The 25154-nt window shown below is 37.2% G+C and overlaps 10 protein-coding genes across 10 annotated transcripts; 6 read left to right on the top strand and 4 right to left on the bottom strand.

Annotated features, from left to right (window-relative positions):
- Window positions 1–411: 411 nt before the first annotated feature.
- RO3G_12386 (uncharacterized protein) lies at window positions 412–1966 on the bottom strand (the record flags this gene model as incomplete). Its single annotated transcript, XM_067666970.1, has 2 exons — window positions 412–992; window positions 1051–1966. 2 exons carry the CDS (start codon window positions 1964–1966, stop codon window positions 412–414), a joined length of 1497 nt encoding a protein of 498 aa, XP_067523071.1.
- Window positions 1967–3064: 1098 nt separating this feature from the next.
- On the top strand, window positions 3065–5383 carry RO3G_12385 (uncharacterized protein; the record flags this gene model as incomplete). Its single annotated transcript, XM_067666969.1, has 1 exon — window positions 3065–5383. One exon carries the CDS (start codon window positions 3065–3067, stop codon window positions 5381–5383), a length of 2319 nt encoding a protein of 772 aa, XP_067523070.1.
- A 1534-nt stretch (window positions 5384–6917) lies between these two features.
- RO3G_12384 (uncharacterized protein) lies at window positions 6918–7123 on the top strand (the record flags this gene model as incomplete). Its single annotated transcript, XM_067666968.1, has 2 exons — window positions 6918–7015; window positions 7069–7123. 2 exons carry the CDS (start codon window positions 6918–6920, stop codon window positions 7121–7123), a joined length of 153 nt encoding a protein of 50 aa, XP_067523069.1.
- Window positions 7124–8507: 1384 nt separating this feature from the next.
- RO3G_12383 (uncharacterized protein) lies at window positions 8508–8945 on the top strand (the record flags this gene model as incomplete). The annotated part of the gene is made up of 2 exons (XM_067666967.1): window positions 8508–8561; window positions 8787–8945. 2 exons carry the CDS (start codon window positions 8508–8510, stop codon window positions 8943–8945), a joined length of 213 nt encoding a protein of 70 aa, XP_067523068.1.
- Window positions 8946–10633: 1688 nt separating this feature from the next.
- On the bottom strand, window positions 10634–11291 carry RO3G_12382 (uncharacterized protein; the record flags this gene model as incomplete). Its single annotated transcript, XM_067666966.1, has 5 exons — window positions 10634–10774; window positions 10827–10908; window positions 10972–11076; window positions 11144–11223; window positions 11277–11291. 5 exons carry the CDS (start codon window positions 11289–11291, stop codon window positions 10634–10636), a joined length of 423 nt encoding a protein of 140 aa, XP_067523067.1.
- A 1323-nt stretch (window positions 11292–12614) lies between these two features.
- RO3G_12381 (uncharacterized protein) lies at window positions 12615–13328 on the bottom strand (the record flags this gene model as incomplete). The annotated part of the gene is made up of 1 exon (XM_067666965.1): window positions 12615–13328. One exon carries the CDS (start codon window positions 13326–13328, stop codon window positions 12615–12617), a length of 714 nt encoding a protein of 237 aa, XP_067523066.1.
- Window positions 13329–15019: 1691 nt separating this feature from the next.
- RO3G_12380 (uncharacterized protein) lies at window positions 15020–17066 on the bottom strand (the record flags this gene model as incomplete). The annotated part of the gene is made up of 10 exons (XM_067666964.1): window positions 15020–15070; window positions 15234–15737; window positions 15792–15971; window positions 16028–16076; window positions 16125–16313; window positions 16395–16477; window positions 16533–16577; window positions 16693–16762; window positions 16816–16966; window positions 17030–17066. 10 exons carry the CDS (start codon window positions 17064–17066, stop codon window positions 15020–15022), a joined length of 1359 nt encoding a protein of 452 aa, XP_067523065.1.
- A 578-nt stretch (window positions 17067–17644) lies between these two features.
- RO3G_12379 (uncharacterized protein) lies at window positions 17645–18430 on the top strand (the record flags this gene model as incomplete). The annotated part of the gene is made up of 4 exons (XM_067666963.1): window positions 17645–17658; window positions 18012–18051; window positions 18106–18231; window positions 18287–18430. The coding sequence occupies 4 exons, from the start codon at window positions 17645–17647 to the stop codon at window positions 18428–18430; spliced, it is 324 nt and encodes a 107-aa protein (XP_067523064.1).
- Window positions 18431–19742: 1312 nt separating this feature from the next.
- On the top strand, window positions 19743–20758 carry RO3G_12378 (uncharacterized protein; the record flags this gene model as incomplete). Its single annotated transcript, XM_067666962.1, has 2 exons — window positions 19743–19911; window positions 20061–20758. 2 exons carry the CDS (start codon window positions 19743–19745, stop codon window positions 20756–20758), a joined length of 867 nt encoding a protein of 288 aa, XP_067523063.1.
- A 737-nt stretch (window positions 20759–21495) lies between these two features.
- On the top strand, window positions 21496–24931 carry RO3G_12377 (uncharacterized protein; the record flags this gene model as incomplete). Its single annotated transcript, XM_067666961.1, has 6 exons — window positions 21496–21713; window positions 21770–22949; window positions 23019–23240; window positions 23295–23547; window positions 23604–23839; window positions 23906–24931. The coding sequence occupies 6 exons, from the start codon at window positions 21496–21498 to the stop codon at window positions 24929–24931; spliced, it is 3135 nt and encodes a 1044-aa protein (XP_067523062.1).
- Between the last annotated feature and the right edge of the window lie 223 nt (window positions 24932–25154).

Here is a 25154-nt window from a genome sequence, read left to right as displayed (position 1 = left end):
TAAGCTTCGGCTGATCGTCCAAGACTGTCTATGCAGTTTAATTTTGTCAGGAAGATGTAAATTTAGTTAAAGGGCAGTAGCTACTCTGTCAAGCCTTCACTGTCTTTAGATCAAATTCAATTAGCATGAGCCTTGAACGTCTTATTTACTTATCACTTTGTAACAAAAGCTTATTTTCATCTTCTTTTACTATACAGTGATTTGACGCGCTTTTATCTTTTTCAGCTGCAGGAATGATCCATACCAATCTACGAGGAGAACATATATTCATTATTGCAATATAAGGGGGGAAGAAGGAAAAAAAAAAAAAAAAAAAAAAAAAAAAAAAAAAGTTGCTACTTTTATTTATGTACAAAAACACGAATTATTTAAAAAAGGGAGAGAGGGAGAGAGTGTGTGTAATAAAGAAATTCAATGATAAACAAGCCGTGATACTTTTCCAAGACATTTTGATATTCCTTCCATAAATAAGACGCGGGCTCCTACTCGTAAATAACAGGGTTCATGTACAAATCGAAAGATGCATTTCCCTCTATAGCCTGAAGGAATGGCAAGTGTATCTGTCGATAGGGATGAGCTTTCTTCTGTACTGTCATCAATAGGACGAATGCCGACAGGATCAATAGATATCACTTGTGCGTGTTGCTGAATAGAGCCGGAATGAATCATTCCGCGCGTACCAGCAGAGATACCTACTTCGTGATAGAGCACCATGATCTCTGCCTCAAATTCTATAAAGCTATGAGGATCGTTTGTGTCCAACAAGACCATTCCCTTGTGTATCTTCCAATCATTGACGTCCACTCCGGTCAAGGCAAGTGTCGCTGCTTGTCCGCAGTGAACATAATGGGCAGGTATTCGATGCCGGTGTATCGAAGTCACTTGTACTTTGGTGAATTTTCCTTTTGAATTAGGCCCTAGACAATACCACTTGTTCTCCTTTACATTGATTCTTCCTTGAACAAGCACACCTCCGACAACAACACCAACATCTAAAGAGAGATGAGTGTATTGGAAGAGGATAAAGGAAAGCTGATAAATATGTCTTACCTGGCAAACTATAGACATCCTCAATATGAAATTCTATGGATTCCTCTAGGAGCTCATCAAATCCCATTTTTATGGGTTGTGGCAAATGGTGTATGAACTTGAGTAGTAAATCAATATTAGATCCTGTCACATTAGACACCATAAAGATGGGTAATTCAGGACCTCTTCTAGAGAACTGAGAAGTACAGTGGATCAAGTCATTTTCATTCCGCACCACCACAGGCACTTTGTTCACCCAAGACGACTTCAAGACAGACAGCAGGGAACACAACGTATTGGTGAGTTGTGATTGGGACGCCGTATCTGATTTGGTGATCACGACAAACACAGGTAAATCCAACATGACTGCGATCGACAAATGCTCCTTGGTCATCCCAGACACCGTACCCGCATTACCCGCGATGGCCAAGCATGCATAGTCTGGTGCATAGCCCATCAGACCCGACATGGTCGTCCGCAGATATTTTGGAAAGCCGCAGGTATCCAGAAAGGTAACAATCTTGAGACTGGATTCACAGATTTGTTCCCAGGTACTGACGTTGGTTGTGGCGTAGTTGATCAAGGTCCCCTCTGAGTCATATCCGATAATTTCATGCGAAATAGAAGAACTCCGGCCGGATTCCAGCTCATGTCTGTGTCGCATCAAATTCAGCCTTGCTTTCCCTCGTCCGTTGTCTTTTGCACCATGACAAATGTGGCCCAGCAAGGTGGATTTCCCTGCGCCTAGTGCGCCTACAAGCACAATCCGCAGATCGGTAAAATGCTGACCTTCTTCTTCGTCTGTCAGTCGTGTTTTGATCACGACCTCTGCCACTTTACGATCTTGGCTCTTTTGGACGGTCGAATGGTTTAAGTTGAGTTGACTCAGGTTGATTTCTTTGGTGGAACTGATGTCTGCATTTAAAGAGTTTGCCATTTTACGAAGGTTCATCAGTGAGCAATTCAATTCATCTTCATCCAGTCCTTTTCATCATCAAGTCAATCAAAACCCAACACACACACACACATCTATCATGGATCGTTACCTTTAATTGTTCCATCATCGTCTATGCCTATTTCGTAAACTGCCTCTCCATTGCCTTCTGCCAACCTTTTCGTGTGTTTATGTATCTCTCAATCTTTTGAAACAATTTACAATAGTAATATGTACCTCCACTTCATCTGAGTCACCAAGTGTTCAAGTCGTTCGTCTGTTGGATTTATCAATTTGAGCTAACAAAAGAAAAAATAAGGAGTCTTTCTATGTTTCTTTATTTCAAAGAGTACTTTGTATTCTATATTTCCTTCATTATCTGCTTCTGGTGGTAATGTGCCATAAATACAACAGTTCAAAAGTAATGAGTTGTGTGATGAAGGTAAATCGTTTGCCATTGTATGTCAAGAATAGCTAATAAATTAAAAAAAAAAAAAGAGAGAAAAATGCAAAATTTATTGTGAATTTAATCGGAGTAGAATAGGGGGGATGACAAAGTCTGACAAACTGGTTCCTGTAGGACAAAATTATTTGATGAAATAAATGCCGCAGTAAACAGACAGGTGCAAGCAGAATTCAATCTGCTGTATGCATGCAGTCATAGACTATGTTTTTTTTTTTTTTTTTTTTAAAAGCAAAGATATTTCTGGATTACACACACAAAGTGTGGCTGGTGTGAAGGTGTAAATAATAAAGCCCTTTTTCTTTAATCGGAGTCTAACAATAGAAAAAAAAAGATCTACAAGAAATAAATTGGCCCTTTTTTTTTCCTTCTCCACTTGTTTTTATATATGAAATGGGAGCTTCGGTAGATTCCAAACTTACACATTATATAAAAATAAGCTGCTTGCTTTCTTTTCTTTTATTATTTATTTCATCTTTTGGAAGGTTTATTTATAGTAAAGTGTTCTATTGTTTCTTTTTGTCTAGAACACTAAACTAGTTTTTAAAGAGTCTAGTGATCAGAGCAGATGTTCAAGTTTATTAAACAAAGGTTGGTGGACAGACGACAGTTTTAAAAGCTGGCAGCCTGCCAGTTGTATGATGCACAACTACCAACCTACAGACATCTCGACTTGTTTAAACCATTCTCGCATTCTTTATGTTGGTGATTCCATCATCAGGGAGCAATACTTTTCGGCCTTGAGACTTATTGACCCCAACGTGAATGTCTCGGGTGAGGCACACACGGACAGAAGGTACGACTTTGCCGAGGAGAACTTGATTTTCGAGTTTTGGTGGGATCCTTATTTGAACAAGACAACCCACACCTTGCGAGATGCCTCTTTGCATACACCTCGTCCTAGTCTCTTGGTGATGGGCACAGGCATGTGGCAAATGAGGTTCTTGGAAGACGACTATTATGAAGAGTGGAAAAAGAACATTGACAGTTTGTTTGATTCGATTGAATCCAAGTCGATAGCAGATGCCATATTACTTGCACCTGTTGAAATACCAGACTATGGCAAATTAAGACAGGAACGGGCAAGCACAATGACAGCTGAAAAGATCAGTGCGATGAATGCCTATTTGAAAGAAAAAGAGAAAGCAGTAAAGAACAAGACTCCTTTTGGTATTCCCTTTGTTTGGAATGATGTCAGCGCACAGGCAACGAATGTCACCGAAGATGGACTTCACTTTAACTCGGCAGTGACTACCATGCAAGTACAGATCGCATTAAATTTCAGGTGTAATAACCAACTCGATAAATCATTTCCCATGGAAACCACCTGTTGTTATCAGTATCCAGTGCCAAAATGGTATCAAAATGCGCTCTTTCTTTTCTTTTTAGTATGGATTCCGATCGGATCCTTCTTTCTTTCAAACTCAAGTAAGTCTTTTCAGTTTCTTCTTTTCTTTTTAACTCAATCGTTGTGTGATGTACTAGATCCAGGCATGACGCATAGACCCTTTCCGAGTCTAAAAGTGTGCAATGCGTTCTTTATTTTCGGTCTGTGCGTGATTTACATGTACTTTGGTGACAGGACGCAATTGTTTGGAAAGATTCAAAAACATTTTGATGTGAGTATGTTTACGGTCATGATGATTGCCATTGGTATCTTGGGCGTGTCCAAACTTCAACACAAGACTGAAGGAGATCAAGGATTCTTGAATCGTCATCAAACGGATGAGTGGAAAGGTTGGATGCAGGTCATCATCTTGGTCTATCATTTCTGTGGAGCATCCCGTATTTCGGGTATTTACAACGCAGTACGTATCTTGGTTGCAGCCTATCTATTCCAAACGGGCTATGGCCACTTTTTCTTCTTTTACAAAAAGGCAGATTTCGGTATGGGTCGTGTGCTGAACGTGATGGTCCGGTTGAATCTCTTGACGTTTGTTCTTCAGTACTTGATGGATACGGATTATCTTAGTTACTATTTTGCACCTCTTGTGTCATTCTGGTTTTTGGTTATTTGGGTTGTTATGTATGCAGGTCATCAGTGGAATCAGGTTCCTTCCTTTCTGTTGGTCAAATTGGCTGTTTCATGCTTTTTTACGACAGTGTTGATCAAGACACCCGGGATTTTAGAATTTATATTTGATCTACTGCAGGTTGTGTTTAACACGCACTGGAATGCTGCCGAGTGGCGTTTCCGTTTAGCTTTGGATGCTTATATTGTCTATGTTGGCATGCTGTGTGCTTATGCGTTCATCAAGGCAGCTGAATTCAAGATTGCAGACCATCCAAAGTGGTCGATCATGAAAAGATTGGCGATGGTTCTCTCTGTGTTGGCACTTGTATGGTATTTCTGGTTTGAACTGAACTGTGTTGATAAGTTTGCATACAACAGAAGTCATCCTTTTATATCATGGATTCCTATTCTTGCTTTCGTTGTTCTTCGTAATGCCAATACATACATGAGGAACACACACTCTGAATTTTATGCTTTTATTGGCAAGATATCACTAGAGACCTTCATTGGACAGTTTCACATGTGGCTTGCTGCAGATACCAAAGGACTTTTGGTTCTTTTGGTTCAACCTACTTGGGTACAAGGCATGGGTTGGTGGGTAAACTTGGTGTTGTCAAGTTGTCTATTTATCTTTGTTTGTCACTATTTGAGCCAGACAACACATGAAATCTCTACTTGGGTTTGTTCCAAAGCCATGGCTGATAACCATCATACGACCAACAAGGCAAAATATCAAGCTGTTCCCCTTTTACCTACCGCCCAAGGAGATTCATCCAATGCTATTACAGATGATGTAAAAACAGAGCAAGAAGATAAAGAAGAGATATGGACGAGTTTAGAAGAAGAAGAAAAGCCGAGTGCTATTAAAAGATTATTCAATGATACCCGAGTAAAAGTGCTGTTGTTCTTTATGATCATCAGCATAGTTAATCAACTTTGTTAAATAAAAGAAATCAGCTTCGCCGCAACCATGGCGAGACACAAGAAATCAAGAGGGAAATAAGGTCGTGTAGGCTGAGAAAGGTATCCACTGTTCAATTGGACATGATCTCTTGATCTATAAAGCTTAGAAAGGGGGGTCCATCATCTTTTTCAACCGTTTTTTTTTTTTTAAAAAAAAGCTCAGATTTGACCAAAAAAAGTAAAGCCATCTTTTACCTCACTCATTTCGTCTTTAATCAGATATCAAGATGGGATGATAGGAAAAAAGGTGAAAAAAGAACAAAATAAGTATTGGCTGAACTGCCAAGGGACTTGACTGGCGTCACACCTTTCAAGTTGTTGCGCGCCAATATAAGCTTTTTTATTTTTAGCCTCCCCTCCCCCTCCCCCCAAAAAAAAAGAAAAAAAAAAGGGGGGAAAGGGGGGAAAGAGTATGATAGGTTATTCTCCTTGTTTTTGGAGAAACTGTGATGGGAGACGATCCCGTATTTTCCGACCTGGGCCTGGAATAGAGTACACTGATCTGATCACACAAGATGAACATATTAGGCTATCTTCCTGACTGAGACTTACATCATTCAAACGCCCTGCATTTCGTTCAACGGGCTCTGGTTTCCCTGTGATGCGCATGAAAGGAAAGATGCGAGCTAAAGAAGTCGTCATGATGATATCGTATTCTGCAGATGGTGGTGATGAAGGGTGGTGATTATAAATATGATTCGATATTTATTTGTACAAAGATGCCTTTTCTATACTTCATGCCGTTTTATAAAACAAAAATCACAATGGCTTACCCTTTTCTTTCAATCCATCCTGTTTTTTTGCGGACGTGCGCTGCATTCTAAAGCAAGGTAATCATTAAGTTGTCCTTCCCCCCATTCTCCCCTTCATCTCCTTTCTTTTGTCTTGATTTATATCCACTTGTCAAACCAAATTAAAGTACGTCAAATGATAAACTAACAAAAAAAAAAAAAAAAAAAAAAGAAAACAAAAAACAGATTCCATTAATTTTTGTTTGTTTATATTAGATAAAGACCTGTTCATCCTTGACTTATCGTGTTATGTGCTGCCAATGTCTTGAGAAAGTGAAAGAAAAGAAAAAAGAGGAGAGGATTGGGGGGAACTAAGGAGTTGGATGTATAAGCTACAGACAAAAAAAAAAAAAAAAAAAAAAAAAAAGAAAGGTATTCCTTTGAGCATCTAGACTCTCTTTTTTCTTTATGAAATCAATTGAATGAAACCCAACTGGTTTATATGAAAAAGAAGAAGAATAAAAGAATGTACTTAAAAGACAATTTTGTCAATTAGAAAAGAAATCAATGTTTCCCATGACATTCAATCACCACTCATGTCAAACTGTTTTAGACTACATGTATTTTAGTCTCATTTTTTTTTTTTTTTTTTCACTCCTTTTTTCTAGAAAAAAAGATGTATAAAGTACATTGGGATGGCTTGCCTATAAATATCAACCCTCAATTTTCATTTTCTTTTCTTTCTTTTTCTTCATTTTGAAATAACAAATCAAAAGCACGAAAATGTGTGACCAGTCCAAGGGTGTTACTGTTCTTTATCGTCCAACCACTGTCAGCGTGCCTTTTCCTATTAAACCATTGAATTTGGAAGGTGGTCAATGGTAATCTATTTCAACCTTATTATTTCAGGCACCACTAACAATGCATTCTATAGTAGCTGGTGTGGAAAATATGGACATCAAAATCTCGCTTGTCCTTTATTAAAGTAAACAGCTCCTATGCTCTCCTTTTCCCTCCATTCTTTCTATTCAATTATGTTTTATATACAACGACAACGACAACAACAATAAATTATTTACGACAAAAAAAAAATGAGACTCATTTCAAGGCCTGAATAAGTCAATATGGTTTCAAAGACTCTTTTATGCATTTCCCTCTCTCTCTATTTTTCCCCTCTGATTATTATTATTATCTCTTTTTTTTGCATTTTGTATATAGCCCCTTGCTTTTATATACTTTCCTTAACCATGCCAAATACTATTGCTCGCTCAACCTTTGTTTTCTTTTTTAAAAGTATGATGTATTAAATAAAAAGAATTATTTTTAATTTCCTCAAGACTTTTTTTTTTCTTATGCAAATGCGCTTCCTTCTCGGCACATCCACAACCACTCTTTTTTATTTGAATCCATTCATTTTTATCCAATGCAGTTTTTGAATCCAAAAAAATAAATGCTTTATCTAAATAATGAATTAAGATTTAAAACTTTACTATGTGGACATGAAGAAAACGAAATCATGACAGAATTCAAAGCTTCTGCTTCCCATTGGTATTGATCCTATTGAGATTAGGGGATATGTTGACTAATTCTGTCTAGTTCAATTGAATGATTTGCGCCTAATTAGGTTATGCTATATCGTATCACTGCATGCTTTCAAAATGATTTTCTATTTATCTTTATTTAATCTGTATGAACGCCAACTTTTCCAATCAATGGTTTCAAGGGGAATCCATCATGACTCTACACTTGTTTCTACTCTCCTTTCTTGTCTTACAAGGGCCAACTTACTTTACATTCTATGTTTATCCTGTGTTCTTCTTTTTGCGTTCTTTTTCTCTTTCGTTGGATTTGAAATACACTAACCATTTTCGCTTGTTGTTCAACGTGTCGCAATTTTCTTTTCCTAAACTTTCTCTAAAATTAGAAAGGGTTCATCTAGAACTTTGTATTAAAAATCAACCATAAAAAATCACGGGCCATGATAGTCATTCAGCCAAAATGAATCAAGCATGTACCAGTAAAGTAAAAAAGTATCCCTGATGTCAATTGAGAAAAAAAAAAAAAAAAAAAAAAAAGAGAAATTGAACTTTCCCCAATAACGTGTGCAGGATGTCTGTAAACTTTCTGTCATTTATCAAAAATGGGTATTGAACGATATCTGAGTATCAATTGGGGTAAATAAACAAACAAACAAAAACTTTTTTTTTTTTTTTTTTTTTTTTCTGGTTGCGCCAAAGAGATATGCAATATGGTGAATTAGACATGGGAAATAGACCATCGCGTCAAAGGCGACATCTCCCTCTTTCAGTCACTCGTTCTGTAACAGAAAAGAGACCGGCCAGTGAACGAAACGAACGACTTTCTTTATTAAAAATGTCATTTCGCAGGGAATCACAAGAGGAAAAAGAGACGAAACAAAGCGAAAAGGTAGGCAGGCGAAAGGGATTGAACAAAGAACGAGGAAAGATGAAGAAAATGGTTCGGTTCATTCTCGTCTTGTGGATTCTATTCATCTTTGTCCGTCTCTTCCTTTCTTTCAAGCAGCAGGATTTTGGAAACTTAAGCTTGGTTCGTTTTATATCAAACATGGTCAATAAAACATAATCATCCCTTAATTCTCTTTATTCACTCATGTTCTGGATCGATCATTAGCCTTTCGTGTGTATGCAAAGTCATCCACTATTTGAAATTCGACGTGCTGTCATGACTACCAGAGGAACATGGCATTCACTTTCTAAAAGGACTTCTTTACAACTTGGTATGAGTTGCATCCCATCACTCACTTCTCTTTTTTCTATCCCTTGGTTGTAAATTACACTTTATAAATGAACTTGAAGATACCTGAGAATGCATATCGTACTGTTTATTCAAAATAGCCTTGGCAGAACACACACACATTGGGTGTATTTGTTCTTTTTGTTAAAAAAGGATCTGTCATTGTTACCCACTTGCTATAGCCATTGCATTTGGACCCATTTTCCTTGTCGTCCCATCTAAAATGAAAAAGACAATATCCTTTGTCTGATGATGACTGAATCTGGAAAGCACAGTGGTCTTTATTGTATCACTCTAAAAACGTCTCCTCTCTCTCTCTCTCTCAACTCACACGCTTTTTAGTAAGGCTAGTAAAAGGTAACAAAAGGAAAAATAGGTTAGTATCATGATGTCCATCCTCCTTTTTTTGATCCTATCTCCGGATGGTGATGACACGCATTGTTTAGGTGATGATACCCACAAAAAAAAAAAAAAAAAAAAAAAAAAAAAAAAAAAAAAAAAAAAAAAAAAAAAAAAAAAAAAAAAAAAAAAAAAGAAAACAGAATCGAGCAGAGAGTAAGCCAGTTTCTAAAGCCTCGTTTGACCAACATGGGTTCTTTCAAGAGCACTGATCTGCACCTACTCCTGAAAGACACTATGCTTGCAAGCAAAAACCATCCCAGACGTTCTTTACGTTAAAGAATTGTCCATTTGAGTGCATGTGTTTATTTGTGTTTGCATATTATAAGCAAGTCAAATGGTATGATTATTCCATTCAAATGCTTGGGTCTCATGGATGCTCTTTGTTCAAAATAATAGCCTACCGTTCATCTAGCTCTCTCTCTTTCTTTGTTATTCGTACCATGGCGCAGAGAGTCGTATCATCTCACTTTAGGCTGCTTGATTACCAAAACCGTTTGGGATTCAAGCATGTCTGAGTAAAGAGGGTGAGGGTGTGGTAGGGAAAGAATGAGGTCTACTTTAGAATGGATTATAATTTAAATTGTACTTTTTTTTTTGAACTCATTTTGTATGTTCAGGCCGTCCCTCATTTAGCATACAGGATGCAATGCATCCTGCCTTATTTGACCTTATTGAAGGCGTTTGGTCTTGACACGAAAGCCATCTCATTTCTTTAGGAATACCTTTAGATCATCGTATGGTTTAGAACCAGCTAATGCTCTCCCTGGCTCGTCACTTTAGGTGCTTCTTATTTTCTGACTAGAGTCCATATCGACTCGTCTTCACTGCAATCGATAAATTCAATAGAGACCTAGTTGGCCGTACAATGCCCCCCCCCTCTCCTCTCCTGCAACCATACGACAGGTATCGAATCCATTTTATGCACCGTCTTGATCTGCATGGCCTTCTGGCCGTCTCACACGCTTGGTCTACTTTTAAATGGCATAAAGTACTTTTGAACATCTTTTAGAAACAAAAAAAAAGAAAGGATGGGATGTGTATGTATGTGTTTATTATTTAAATGCATAATCTATAACTGACATATCGACCGGCAGTTTCACTTTCTCTTAGAATCTTGACAACCTATTCATTTACGTTCAAGAGTGAATAATCAACCTAAAGAAAATTCAGTGATGATTACCTGTCCACGCTTTAAACCATAATATCTAGCAACCGGATCCGTGTGTTGAATACGTGGCAATTGGGTTTCTTTCAAGCGGCTAACAATCGCTATTAATCATCTCTCTTTTTTTTTTTTTTTTTTCTACAGTCTATTTCACTCACTATCTTTGTAACAAAGTAGATTTTTCTTCGGCTGTCAACACTTCATGTTTGGGTACCAATACGTGATGCGTGATGTTGACTAATAATTCATTTTCTTGAAAGGATTCTAATGTATGCTTCGAAGGCAATTGTTGAATGACCTGTACTGCAATCAGTCAATCTGTCTTTGATATCACATCGACTATGATTTACCTTGTTTGCTGAAGAAGTCATGCTCTTTTGATAAATACAAATACCCTTGGGAATTTGTTGCTGGGCCATACGTTCAACATAACTATAAAATGAATTATATATAAAAAAAAACTAGTGTATGCAATTGTATCTTGGCTGTCGTTACACTCTGAGGGGTTTAACACCCACCGAAGGATCTTTAGGGAAAAAGACGAGCAACTGGTCAGTAGGGTCGTCCTTCTTTTGTACAACAAATGTTAATTGATCTCGGCTATTTCGAATTATGCTGGTGAGTCCTTTTTTGTTGTTGCTAATACAAATGATGTATTCAAACTTACTCAACATCACCAGAAGGAGCAAATGTACGTTTAAAAGATTCCAAGTCCATATCAAGCTCTGATTGAGAGACCAAGTATCCCTACAAGACCGCTTTAATACTGTTCAAGAAAACCATTTGAATTGTTGTTTTACTCTGTCATGAACCATTTGATGTGCGGTACGAAAAACTCTCCATAATCTGGTTGCTTCGTTGCTGTGACTAGAATCCATCGTTTTTTACGTTGACCGTTAAAATAAAGAGTTTTTTTTTTTTTCTCTTTCTCCATCACTTTCCAAAGGTTGATGGTTGTGACTGTTTAAATTTTAGCCACCCCCAACGGGCTGACTGCACTGCAGGCCTCAAGACGGGTTCTGGATTCGATGATCAAGGAATCCACCGCATCTAAAAAGAGGGTTGATGTTGACTGCAGTTATCACACCAGGTCTATTTCAAATCTTTACTCATGTGCTTTCTGTTTAGGACGATCAGGAGCAATAAATGAGTCTAAAGGGTGTAAACGCATGGTGGTATGATCTGACACTGGCAGTGAACAAGATCGAAACTGGAGGGACTGTCGATGCTGTTCGAAGGCTGTAGGGCTGAATCTCTCTGCTGATGGTGCCCGCAAAATAACAGGGGCAGAATGGCGAGAAGGCCATGAAGCCAGCCTTTGTCTGCTGTGACCAATGAAAGAGAATGATGGAGCACTTGCACGGATGTAGTCTTGAGTAGGTCCGGGGGTGAAAGAAGTCCTCTTTGATGATCAACCGACTGATCCGAACTGCGTGTTGTCGTTTTTAATTCAACGTCAATAGAAACAACCAGAAGGGATCAAGAAGACGCTCCTGAGTGACTGGACGATAGGCATCCACTAATCAAGAGGGGGAGGGTGTCAACTGTGCCCATGACAAAGTAAGAATCGCAGCGTCTACAGACAACATGGACCCCTTTGCTGCTGGATCTGTTTTTTAGCAAACATCTGGTCTGCAAAGGTCATACGAAATCAGCTTTCGCATTCCATGTGAAAGACAACATGAAAGGTTTTTAAACCAAATGTTTACCGTCAAACTTAATGGAGTGTTTATACAGACGATTGTCACGAATAGCTTGGATACCAAATAGAAGGTGATCGTCCTTACAGAAACGTTTAGAAAAAGAAAGTGATTTGGTCCCATGTGAAACCAATTGGAAGAGCGAATATCACAAAAGCGCGATAGACATCAAGTGGTGATTTGCTTTTAAAAGCCCCTCTTCTATGGATCATTTTATGAAAAGTGTAGGTCCAATATTTTTATTTGATATTCATGTTAAAGAGGTTATAATGAAACATAGGTTATAATTTCATGATGTACATTTTTTTTTGTAAAGGATGCTGTATCTTGTTTTTACATTCAATTACGTTCATGAATTCATTCTAAAAAGAGGCATAATCATATTGCATAGAGATATTAAGGAGAAGGGAGAGGGAGGGGGAAGGGCATATAAATAAACTAATCATACAAGTCATCATCATCCTCTTCTTCTTCTTCGATTATTCTATCTTCTTTCCGAATGCTGACAGTAGAAGTGGAAGGTGTAGGAAACGCCAAGGACACAGGCGGCTTCTTATTGATCAATTGCTCCAATCTTCCATCGTCCTTTTCCACTATCAATGCCTTTAGCCATTTGATTTCAGTTTCCAACTCATGCACTCTTTGTTCCATTCGTGTCGCTTTCTCTGTCATTTCAGAAGCTGTCGTCTGCAGTGCCTTTTCTCTCATCTTCTTCTTGATCCGGAAACGAGCAGAGGCAGCCGTGTTTCGTTTCCTTTTATCGTCCTTGGATAGCTTTTGTGATCGTTTACTGCTGGTACTCCCGATGCTACTATAACTTCTTGCACCATCGCCAATCACAGGTTCCTCTTCTTCTTCATCGCTTTCCTTTCTTCTCATTCCTTCCATTTGTTCGTTATGCTGCAGTAAAAAAGAATAATCCAGATGTGGATTTGTGGTTTCCTTTGTCTGCTTCTTATGTTCATCATTCAACTGAATAGGATCCTCGGTTAAGAAGACTGTTCTATATTTTGAAGATGAGGATAGATCTTGTTCATTGAAATAAAATTGGGTTTGAGTATCAACTTGTGAAAAGGAGTTCGTCCTTTGGTTATCTACCTGGGGCTCATAACCGTGTTCTACTTGACATGGTGTGGTTAAAATCGAATTCATTTCCCCCTCTCTTTTTTCTTTATACCTAAAATGGGGCTTTTGTATAAAAAAGACAGTTGCTTTTGTTGTTGTGTATCATTTGGAATGATAGGTTGAGAATAATTATCCGCATAAAAGTCCGGTTGAATGGTTCCTTGGTGAGAAGTTGGAATAACGAATTGATTTGACCAGTCAATCTGATCGTTTATCTTTTGGTTTTCTTTATTCACCATGCCATGTAAAAGAAGAAGGAGTGGATAAAAAGACGGAACTTGGATAGGTACAAATGTAAAAATAAAATAAAAGGTGATACAAAATGTCGTAATTTTCAAAATGCAACAATAAACCTTTCAAATCGCGTCATTTATTTATTTTACTTTCCACATCATCCATTGCAAAGACCGTTTTTTGTACCACTCTGTTCATCACTTTTTTTTTTTACTGACCTATGATGTCCTTCTGATGTATAGAGACAATGTCTTATTTATACCTTCTATATTCAATTTAAAAGAGTTCAAGACGATATGAAAATAGCCTTTGATGTAATCAACTAGTATAGTTTGATATCATTCATAATAAACATGAACCGAATGATTACCTAAGCACATTGAACACAATAGCGTATAATATCAACTTGAACGATTCATAGTCTATACAAGATGAATTCCATCTCTACAAACCATAGGCTGAACTTTCCTATCTAATTCTCATAAAATAACGTCAACTTTGACTGTAGAATCAAATCCTATCGCCTCCACTTTCAATCATTATCTTTTGTCATTTATCTAGCCCGAGCTTTTTGTGTTCCACATGACTCGGTAAGGTATTTCAAAAGCTAAAGTTTTATAGATGGACAATGTTATCTTTCTATCCTATGAACACTATATAAATCAAATGGTCAATCTTTCAAGACATTTCAAACTATCTCCATCGCTCTAAATCTCTACTTTATTCTCCACAGCACTTTTCATTTGATATCTAAATTGGAGGAATAGAACCAGAGTGCTCCTTGCCAGCATCAGTTTGTTTTATTATTTTTTTTTTTAAAAAAAAATAATACGCCCACGTACAGTTTTAATAGGAGAATTAATCATCACAGTTTACTATCTCGCAAAACATGCCGCCCATCATATCATCCGTGCATCCCTGGAAGCCCAGAAGAAAAGTCTGCTGTTACACTGATCCCTTTTTTTTATTTTTTCAGCGATTTTCTGTACATGCCTTTTCAAGATGGGTTTATTATAAAAAGATTCCATTACTGCTCATCTCTTTACTTGTACAATGAATGATATTGCATCTTATTGTCGAGTATTTAATATTTGATGTTTCATGGATACAAGTCGTTAGTCATTTATAGAAAAAAGTAAGTTGAATTTGCACAAAACAAAAAAAGAAGGCCAAATGGGTGTAACAGAAATCACTTTAACATATAAGGTGACACGAGAGTCCTTATTTATTTCCCTATACAATATCTACACTAAAATTTAAAGTATCCATCTTTTGCTTCTTTTTCAACTCCTTTTCAGCTTTTTTCTGCTCCTTCAACTTCTTCTCGGCTTCTTTTCTTCTTTTTCTTCTTTCCTTTTCTTTCCTCCTTCTAGCTGCTTGCACTTTTGATGATGAGCTACTAACAAAAAACCATGTTTTCAAGCTTGGTTCGTCCTCTTTTTTGTTTGTCTTATTTGAACGGCTTGTTGTTTTCTTTTTAAGTTTTATGGAATCTGAGCGTCTGCTGGACGTTGTAGATATTTTGCTGCTGCTGGCTGTATTTTTAAAAGAAGGATGATTTGATGGTAACATATTACTTGTGCTTGCATTTGACAAATTGTCTGGTAAAAAGTCTTCTTCTGGACATTCAGAATCTGATTGGTGTAGGTTCAACACCGTCTGGTTACTCTCTGCTTGATTGAATAGCGCACTACGTACTAATTCTATCATCTTTTCGCTGCTTTGCATTTTTTTGTTTTCATCAAAAGGGTTTGGTAGCCTCAAATCCTTATCGTAATCTTCCTCTTCATTACTTCCACCACTTAGCGTTGTGTCTAAAGAGCTTTTGGTGATGGACACCGTTCTTGTATGAATTCTTTTTCCAAATTTAAATAAGGGAACAGTCGTACCGTGTATAACCACAGAAGTGAAAACAATAAACAAGACAACAGGTCCAATGATTCTTGTCGAAACTGGTTTTTCCCTATCCTCATAAATGCTTTCTAATTCTTCTTTAGCAATCGTTGACAAAAAAACGGCTCCAACACCAATAGGGCCAAACCATCCACTAAAGACAGCTTCACGGTAAGTCTTGATGGCTGGCATGGCTGGTTTCAGTAAGACGACTACTGGTAGACGACGGAAAAATAAGATGAGAAAAGCAACCAGTATGAGACGCCAAGGCTCCAATCCAAGCTCATGATTATTAAACTCCCACCAAGGCTACATAACAAGAAATTAAAAGCTGCTTTCAACCTGATATTTTGCTTTGCTTACTATAATCGAACCAATATAAACAAAAATGGAGAGATTTAGCATTGTATCAATCACCTCTTGAAAGTGTGCTTCCTCAGTTTCTCTTCTAAACCATTCATCCCACGAAAACGCATTGCCTGCGACAAAACATGCTAGTAAATCATCACTACCAGAGAATCCAGTCATGCTCATTAAAAATAACTAAGAAAAGAACATGAATGTTAGTCAAATGGAGAGCCAGATGGGTCTCTACTTACGGCCAATGCGATTGCAAATGATAAAAATGACGGTTTATCAATAAGACAGCTAGAACGAAAATTAAAAAAGAGGATACAAAAACAAAATATATTTTACCGTTTCTCGGACCACTGCAACGCTACTCTTGCTACATAACCAACCACAGCACCAATCACACAAGAAAGAACAATTTGAAATAAACAAGTAATATAAAACCACTTACCCACCGCCTTGCCCACAGTATCTTCTGCGATCAAAAAAATGGCCAAGAATAAAAATGGAAATCCCATCCCATCATTTGCTCCACTATGTCATATAAGTATACATGAATCAGTATATAGAAAAATAAAACAGTAATTCCCTTTTCTTTTTTCTTCTTCTTCTTACCTTTCTGCGGCTAATGCATTCCGAATATGAGGTGGAACATGTTTTGCTGCAAATTTTCCTTTCACTATAGAATTTGCTAAAATCTATTTATCAATAAGCTTTTTTTTTTCTATACCTTCATTTTTTATTAGTTTTTACCGGATCCGTTGGACACACACAAGCAGAGATGACGAGAGCTTCAAGCTGTATTCATTGAGAGAAAAAAATGAGTTTATCTTGTTTAAAGGAAATAAAAAGGAAAATAGACACCTACATAACTAAGAGGTCGAATAAGGCCCCAAATGATTGTACCACTTACGAGCCACATATACATCATCACGGGTATTAAAAACATCAAGGTCGTCCGCCACTCTTTTTTCAAATAATGGCTAAAAAGTAAAAAGTCAGTTTTTATATTCACTTATTCTTTAAAACATTTTACTGCGGTAACTCAATACCAACAGCCATCACTTGCACAGCGATAATACAACGTGTCAACTGTTTGGTGATTTCATGATAGTCTCTCCATGTATGGGGATCTAAACCATTTGCTACCAGTGGACCTGCGAGAACTCCAAAAAGGACAGCAACAACTTTTTTAAAAAAATAAGTACACAAAAAAAGCTGTATGAACAGGATGTCTGTGATGTTCTTACATGCCTCGGAAAGAAATAATCTTTCCTTTAAAAACATGGAGACATAACCAAAAAACAAAATGCAGCCACTAAAAATCGCTATTGCCACCGTAAAGGTTGATATCTCTCCTGGTATAACGCTAACCGCCATGGATGTGTAACTAGGAAAAAAAAAGGGGGGGGATGAGGGGAAGGGTAGAATATGAAGAAGAGGGAAAAAAGAAAATGAAGAGAAAATAAATATACATAAGTTATGCTGTGTTAATTGAAATTCTTTTTCCTTGTCAAAGTTTTAATATAAACGGCCTCAGCGAGTTTGCTGGTAAATTAGGAGAGAAAAAGACAGAAAAAGGGCTATTTTTATGAAATACACAAGACTCTAAAGAATCTAGCCATAGAAGATGGTTAATACTTTTTATTTACGCAGTAGAGTATAGATACCATCGTGAAATTGAATTTACTTGTGTACCCGTTCCTTTTTGTTCAAATAATCGGTACAGTTACTGCTTCCCCCAAACGATTTTTCTAACAATGGAGTCAATAAAAGGTACTGAGTTTAAAAATGATTTGCATTGTAATCAGCGTCGTATCATGATCCTCAACCCCCTTTAAATTCTACCATGACAAAAAAGAAAAATGATCATCACCCTGTAAGAAATCTCTTTTTCTTCTTGTTTATTAAAAATGAAAACTCTGCATTGTATGTATGAAAATGGGCGTTTTGCTGATGAATATTCACCTGATTTGAAAGGATTTGTAAGAGAAGTTGCCCTAAAATTTAATATTCAATAGGAATTCCATAGATAAGCACTAGCGAGTTTAGTACGATCATTAATACGTTTAATAACGTGGCAAATCAGTATCCACCATTCGTCCCAGTGGTAATCAACCCATATGTTGCCTGTTTTACCTTTGTTGTATTGATTGGCTTGATGGGAACCATGCACTACTTGCAGCACACTGAGATGATAATAATATTACCAATCTTATTTTTATGTGCTAGCATGATGCTGATAGCTTGGAGGCGTCAAAAGCAAATCAAGGTAAGTATGTACCGTGTTGTAATGCCTCAATTGCACTCATTTTATCCGTTATAGTTTGAAAAAGAAATGACTAGATTATGCTCTTGTATGAATGCGACTGAAAATGTTCGTGGAATAAGTTTCAAATTGAATTACCTGACTTCTGAGCAAAATATATCCACTAAACCTACTCCAATTTATGTAAAGAAAATAGCATGCAACCATAATGTATATTTTGTAACTTGAATCTAAACAGGCCATCACAATCGTATTTGATGACAGATACAATCTTTTACACCACTTATCTAGAGCAGACGCTTCCCCTCCGCCCTATTCTTCTACTTTTTCAGTACAGATGCCTGTGAATATTTATTGTCCTAATCAAAGCAGTTTGAAATAATAAAAAGGTCCTCACTGTTGTCTTGCAATACTCAAGCTTAAAATTGAAAGATGTCTACAAACTTTTTTATTTAGCTTTAAAGATCAAAAGAACAGGAATATTGCAAATATTTTTTTTTTTTAAAAAAAAAACAATTATTCATTGTTATGTACTGGAGGCTTGATCGTAATTTTAATCAAAATATTTATACAATTAATAATACAAGGATACAAATCTCAAATTTATGTAAGAATGTTTTGCTTTTTGTCATTATAAAGAGCAGTATTTAATGAGTTCTACAGTTGCTCAATTATAATGAATGGGTTGTTCTTTTTTCATAGTAACACAAAAAATAACCATGTAAAAACTCAAATGCATAGATACCTCCGTATGAATGCCATTGTATTATAATTAAATATGTTTTCATTTATGCCGTATTTATTTAAAAGGAGAAAGTAAAACAGGAAGCAAGGTACAATGATTCAATTCTTATAGAAAGACCATAACAAGTTCCACAGAAATTGAAAAAAAAAAAAAATTAAGGTACGATGTTGATTTAATACTCGAGCCTCCTTTCATCCTCTCCTTTTGGTATGAACCATTTCCTAACTCTACGTCTCCGTACATAATTCTTACATAAATATCTTGAAATTGTGCATACTTGTTTAGAAATGCAAATGAGTAAGTTTGTTCAAACCATGTGTCTCAAAGTACAAATAAAAAAATAGATTTGCTACTAGAACATACCAAAAAGCAACTCTATCTTCCCCTTGCAGACTACGTGGAGATTGAATACGTATTACTTTTCGTTTCTCTGTCTGCTTGTTTTTTTTTTTTTTTTCTTTTTTGCCTTTTATTTCGTTTGAATTTAATCTTGCTTTTTACTTGGTCTTTGATCTTGACCAATGTTTCCTAAATTGTAACATTTGAAAATTTTTAGAATTTTTGAATCGAATTGGTTAAACCGTGACACGGCGGAGTACGTCTGAGCTGATGAATTCATTTTTATTGGTGAGTTTATGTACAAAAGGGGAGGTGATGATCAAATAAGAAAACAATCTTTTTCTTTTTCTTTTTTTCTTTTTTTAAATTATATTTGCTCTAAATGAAAGAACCCAACTTTAGCTTTCCTTCTCAAAATAGAGCAGCTGTCTGTATTACTTCTGCTCTTTACGACAGAAGGGCTTTAGATTGTACAGCAACTTTGCCATTAGTCAACTCCTTAACTCATCTTGCTTACTTGACCTCTACTTCACCTCGAATAAGAGAAATATTATGTTTGGATGGTGGTCTGGAGAGACTTGTCCGAATTTTATATACCACATCAAATAAAATGGATCGCCTAACATTCTGGAAATGGTCTTTGGCTTTCCAAAGCGTCGTAAATGTTGGTGTTAGAGGAACAGAGCAGATTAGAACTAAAGTAGTTGATGTTGGTGTTGTTCCTTTTATATTGACCATTTTGGACAGTAATATAAACAAGTCTTCAGATCGAAAAGAAGGTAATTCAATGAAAAAGCAATGATTCATTTTTATGCATTTTAATTTGGCTAAACGGCTTTTTGGTATTAGATAATCCACAAATAGTAGCAGGTTTGATATTCCCGAAGATTGCATTTACATAGTTGTGAACTGATCTTTTATATACTAGAACCTTCGTCTTCAATAACCCATCGTCAACCACCCCGCCGCTCTACATTTCCGTATGTAAAAATCGATCGTGCACAAAGATGCCACAGACGTATTCACAAAGGCGATAAAAAGTGCATTGAAGATCACACACTTCATCGTGAAGAAAATGTTTTGTACAGTTTACAATTACTCGCCTATCTATCGAAATATCCTCATATACGAGATTTATTCCATACAGCATACGATAAAAATGTCTTTAGCGTGGTTGAAAAGTATTGTCACCGTCATCAACCAAGTCCAGTCCAGTACTGGGCCGGTGTCATTATGCGAAACGCTTGCCGCAAAGATGAAACACGAGGAGGTCTTCGACGCTGCGCCAACATGTCTTGTCAACGATGGGAGACACAGCCTCGTGAGTTTGCAAAATGCAGACGTTGTAGAAAAGCAAAATATTGTTCCAAGTCATGCCAGAGTAAAGCCTGGGCCGATGGACATCGATGGTGGTGTGTGGAAAGACATACTGTCGTCGCAGAACCATCCTCTGTAGCAGTCAGTGATAACACCAATGGAACCAACAACGAGATCAACTTGCCTTCACGTAACAATAATAACCGAAATAGCAGCAGTATCAGTATTGAACAAGGAACAGAACCAAACGCTGAAACATCAGACAATAGAGCGATACTTATGGAATTAGGCGTTCATATGGAATTATAAATTTCTTTTTTTTTATGCTTATGCACACAGTAACTTTTGCTTATACCTTTCCACACATTCTTTTTTAACGGCATTCATTATATTATTATTGTCAGAGTACATTTTATACATTTATACACACAACAATTTTGTCTCACGTGGACTCACGAAATAAATAATCCAAGGCTTTTTTCGATTTTGGTCCACATCTTTTTTATCTGCCTTTTTTTATATATTTTTATAATGTCAGCTAGTATTCAGGCTGAATTGTCCACTCGAGACATGCTTGCTAGAACTGTTGCACCGTTAGTAGCAGTGGCTGCTAGTGAAGATGCTGAAGAACTTTGTCGTTTAAACCATATCCCTTCTTTCACTGACCTTATTCAGCCTTTTGGTGACATGATTGATAAAGGTACACACAACATAATATCTCTCGAAAGTACTTCACTAACGTTGATTAGTTACCGCACGCGATTGGCAAGGTGTGCCAACAACCATTGACAACTTTAATGTACGTTTTAAATCAATACATAAACTAGAAGAACCTAATCATCAAGCAGTAATGAGGCTTGTCCAAGAGCGAGTAAAATCAAGAGGAGAGAAGCATATAGAAACGTACATTAAAAGTAAAAGTGATGTTACTGAAGAGTATTTAAGTGGTAAAAAAAAAAAAGGTTAAAAAGAAAACATGAAATTGACATCGTTTTATAGTACCTTTGGATCAATTGACGCCTTGGTATACACACTTTAAAAATGCAATGCTTTCTCTTCGTGGAATAACAGAATATGAGACGTTTGATCACCCAGTAGCAACTATGATTGTAATTTCATCGTTAAACACAGACCCAATCAGTACCATCATGCAACTCTACAACCCAAATATCCCTTCATTCACTTTGGACAAGCCTTACATTGATACGAATATTTTAAGATACTATGTTGTACTGCATGACCCAAACCTGACCACACTTGAACAGTAAAGTATTGAATATTTGCTTTAAAACGTGGATTATTGATCAAAAACTTGTATAGTTCTACAGCTATGTTTGAAAAGTTGAAACGTACAGTTGGACTACACTGCTATTTGTTAACAATTAATTCAAAGCCAAGAAATACTGTAGATGTGGACAATCTTGAGGAAAAGGCAGAGGAAAGTATACGCCAAGTTTGGGAAAATAGCCTGACTGAATCCTACCGCATTGAATCAGAACTACAGACTTTTGTCGCATCTACAGCAGATTCAAGCACTTCTTCCTTGAATGCACCACTTTCTCCTTTAGTCGGAGGGCATACAAGATCAAGCTCTGTATCTTCTAACTTGAGCAGCCTTCAAACGCCTATCGTTCATGGAGCTTCAATACAATCATCACCTATCGATTCTTCTGAAAGTCCTTATAATACAAGCTCAGCAGAGAAATCTGTTAGTGAACTGCAGCAGGATTCCATCCAATACGGTCGTTGTATGACCGCAGATAATGTTGAACAACTTAAAACTATGGTCCGAGAGTTTGCCGTGCAGAGTCTAGTGCCCTTTATGGAACGAAACATTCAGCAGTGGAATGAGCAAGTAGCCTCTGCTCGTCGTGGATTGACGGGTAGATTATTTGGTGCAAGCCGTCGACTGTTTGGGACTTCGGGCCGATCCTCGCCTCAATCTGTTCAAACAATACCAGCTCAAGGGCCTAATATACCCTATGGTTTGAATTCTATCACCGTTTATCCGTTTGCAGCACCCGAGGCGCAGATGCGGAAACTGGCCGATTATGCCTTCATGTTGCGAGACTATAAATTTGCCTATACAATCTACGATACTGTTCGACGTGACTATGCCACTGAGAAAGCTTATAAACATCATGCAGGCACACAGGAAATGATGGGTATCTGTTTGCTGATGATGAATCAGCCGTTGACGAGTAAAACGGATGTCGACCGTCACTTTGAGCTCGCAGTGCAACAATATTTGAGCCGCTGTCGATCCATCTTTCATGCAACCAGGACCACTGTCATTTATTATGAATTGCTTAAGGTCCATCAGATGTGGAAAGATATTCCAACGGCTTTAGTAAGAATGACAGGTGAAGATTCGGATTTAAGATCAGGGTTGTTCCTAGAGCAGGCTGCACTCTGCTTTTTAAGAGCAAATAAACCAATGGTGAGAAAATATGGTTTCCATTTAGCTATGGCTGGCCAGCGCTACAGTAAGGCATCACAGGTAAAGTCAAGAAAGCCTCTCGCTTGTATGCCAAAAAGAAATGTTGTATTGATTTTTATTTTTAAATAGAGATTACATGCTTTTAGATGCTATGAAATGGCTGCTTCTGTACTTGACACTAAATCTTGGACAATAGCTAAAAATCATGTTCAATTTGCCTTGGGTCGTCAAGCTTTTCATTTAGGAAGACTAGAAGATTCGGTTACTTATTTTTCAAATGTTTTGACAGACTCTAAACAAACAGCTCAACAACAAATCGCACATATCAGAGAATTTTTGTTTATATACAAAGTATGTTATGAAAAAGTAGGAACAAAATTATTAATTCTCATCGTGTTTTGTTAGCAATATGCATCTCAAGCTGGATTTGACCCACTGAAGCAATCCTTTCCGAATCTCGCTCTGCCAGTGATTGATGATCGTCAAATTCAAGTCACTTTGTCCAATGCTCAATCGAACACGACACATAGAGAAGAGTGGGCAGCTATGGAAATTGAACTGCTAGAAGAAAGTATCGCGAACGGTTATATCTCTAGCTCTAAAAGAGCAATGGCTGTTCAACAGCAAGATGATGATAGAATAGTTTGTGCGGTTGAAGGTAAAAATATAATTGTGTAACTAGATAAGAAAAGAGAAACCAAACTTGTAACATAGAGTCTGCCATAATACATATCGAATTATACAATCCCCTTCAGATAGCTATCTCTTTAAGCAATCTTATGCTGGGATGTCAATACAAGGAGTCCTCCAAGCCTCAAGATTATGTTGCTGATACGGATGAGGAAATGCCAGAAGGAAAACAAATTGGAGGAACTGATTTGCTTGAATTTGAACACTATAAACTGCAAAAATTAAGTGGAGTAACTTTGGATCCATTAGAAAAAAAGACAGTAAGAGATTAGTAATATGAGAAGAAAATCTTTTGCGGTGACTGATTAAAATATCCATATCCATAGATTAGCTTAGCTATTGTTCCTTGTCATAAAGGTAGTCTATTGGTTACTGGTCTTCATTATACATTGAATGAACTAGTGCATACATTCAAACCTTTTGTTAAGCGAGGCAAACGGTTAAATAGAACAAAAGAAGAGAGAATGTCAGTGGTTTATGCATGCGATCGTTCTTTGGACATTTTGGTGACATCTCCTATGCCTCTCTTGGATATTGCATTTCACCATGTGCCTGAAACTGTTTTATCTGGTGAAGTTGTTCAAACTGTGCTTGAGATCAATAACAAGGGCAATAAAGGCTTGACTGCCCTTCGCTTGAAAGCAAGCCATCCTAGTTTTATCTGCGTCGGCAATCCTGAAGATATGGATAAGGATATCTATGCTGCACATCCTTCTACGTTAGATAAGATGCAGATAGATAACCACTTGTTTGATCCAAGTGTGATTTCTATTCCACTTCCCGAAAACGATGGTCGTGGGACAGTCAAACCAGGAGAAACTACTTTAGTTCCTCTTTGGATACGAGGTGATCGTATCGGTAAGCATACATTCAAGTTGCTCTTCTCTTATCAATCGGATGAAGATAATGCCATGATTGCACACCGAACCTTACGTTATTCAATCCAAGTCCAAGTCCTTCCTTCGTTAAAGATTAATGCCTTCACAAGACAAAGCACAACAGCTATCAATGAATTTATATTAGGTATCGAGATTGAAAATCTTCAAACCACTGCACAGTTTGAACTCGGTCAATTGACAGCTTCCAGTCCTGTATGGGCTATTTCTTCTTTGAGCATCAACCTATCAGATACGCAAGATGTTGAACGCAAGACGACGATTCCACCAAGACAAACAACCTTTGCTTATTACAAAATTCATAGATTGGCGTACGAGAATGAATCTGATTCCCCTGAGGCATGGACTTCTCAAGCCCTTGGCGCTTTACTCAATGACTACGGTGACTCTAAAAAAAAGAGGGCCCTGCCTCCAATCAATCTTCACTTGAGCAAAATATCATTTGTAAGTCATTAAAATTTTCCAGGGTATTTGTGTGTTAACTTTGAATTAGAAAGGAAATAATATTCCGACCGAGCTACCTCCACTCAAGACATTTTCACTTAATTCACGTATGCATTGGCGTCAAGGCAACTTGGAAGGCCAGTTTCCTAATATATCAAAAGAGAAATATAGCAACCTATTTACTTTGTATAATTCTGGGGACGTGGATTTGACCATATATTGGAATATACCTCAA

This window comes from Rhizopus delemar, genomic scaffold (assembly GCF_000149305.1).
Source record: "Rhizopus delemar RA 99-880 supercont3.10 genomic scaffold, whole genome shotgun sequence".
In the NCBI taxonomy this organism is placed as follows: Eukaryota; Fungi; Mucoromycota; class Mucoromycetes; order Mucorales; family Rhizopodaceae; genus Rhizopus; species Rhizopus delemar.
Note: the sequence above shows the minus strand (reverse complement) of the source record. Positions and strands in the feature narration are given on the sequence as shown.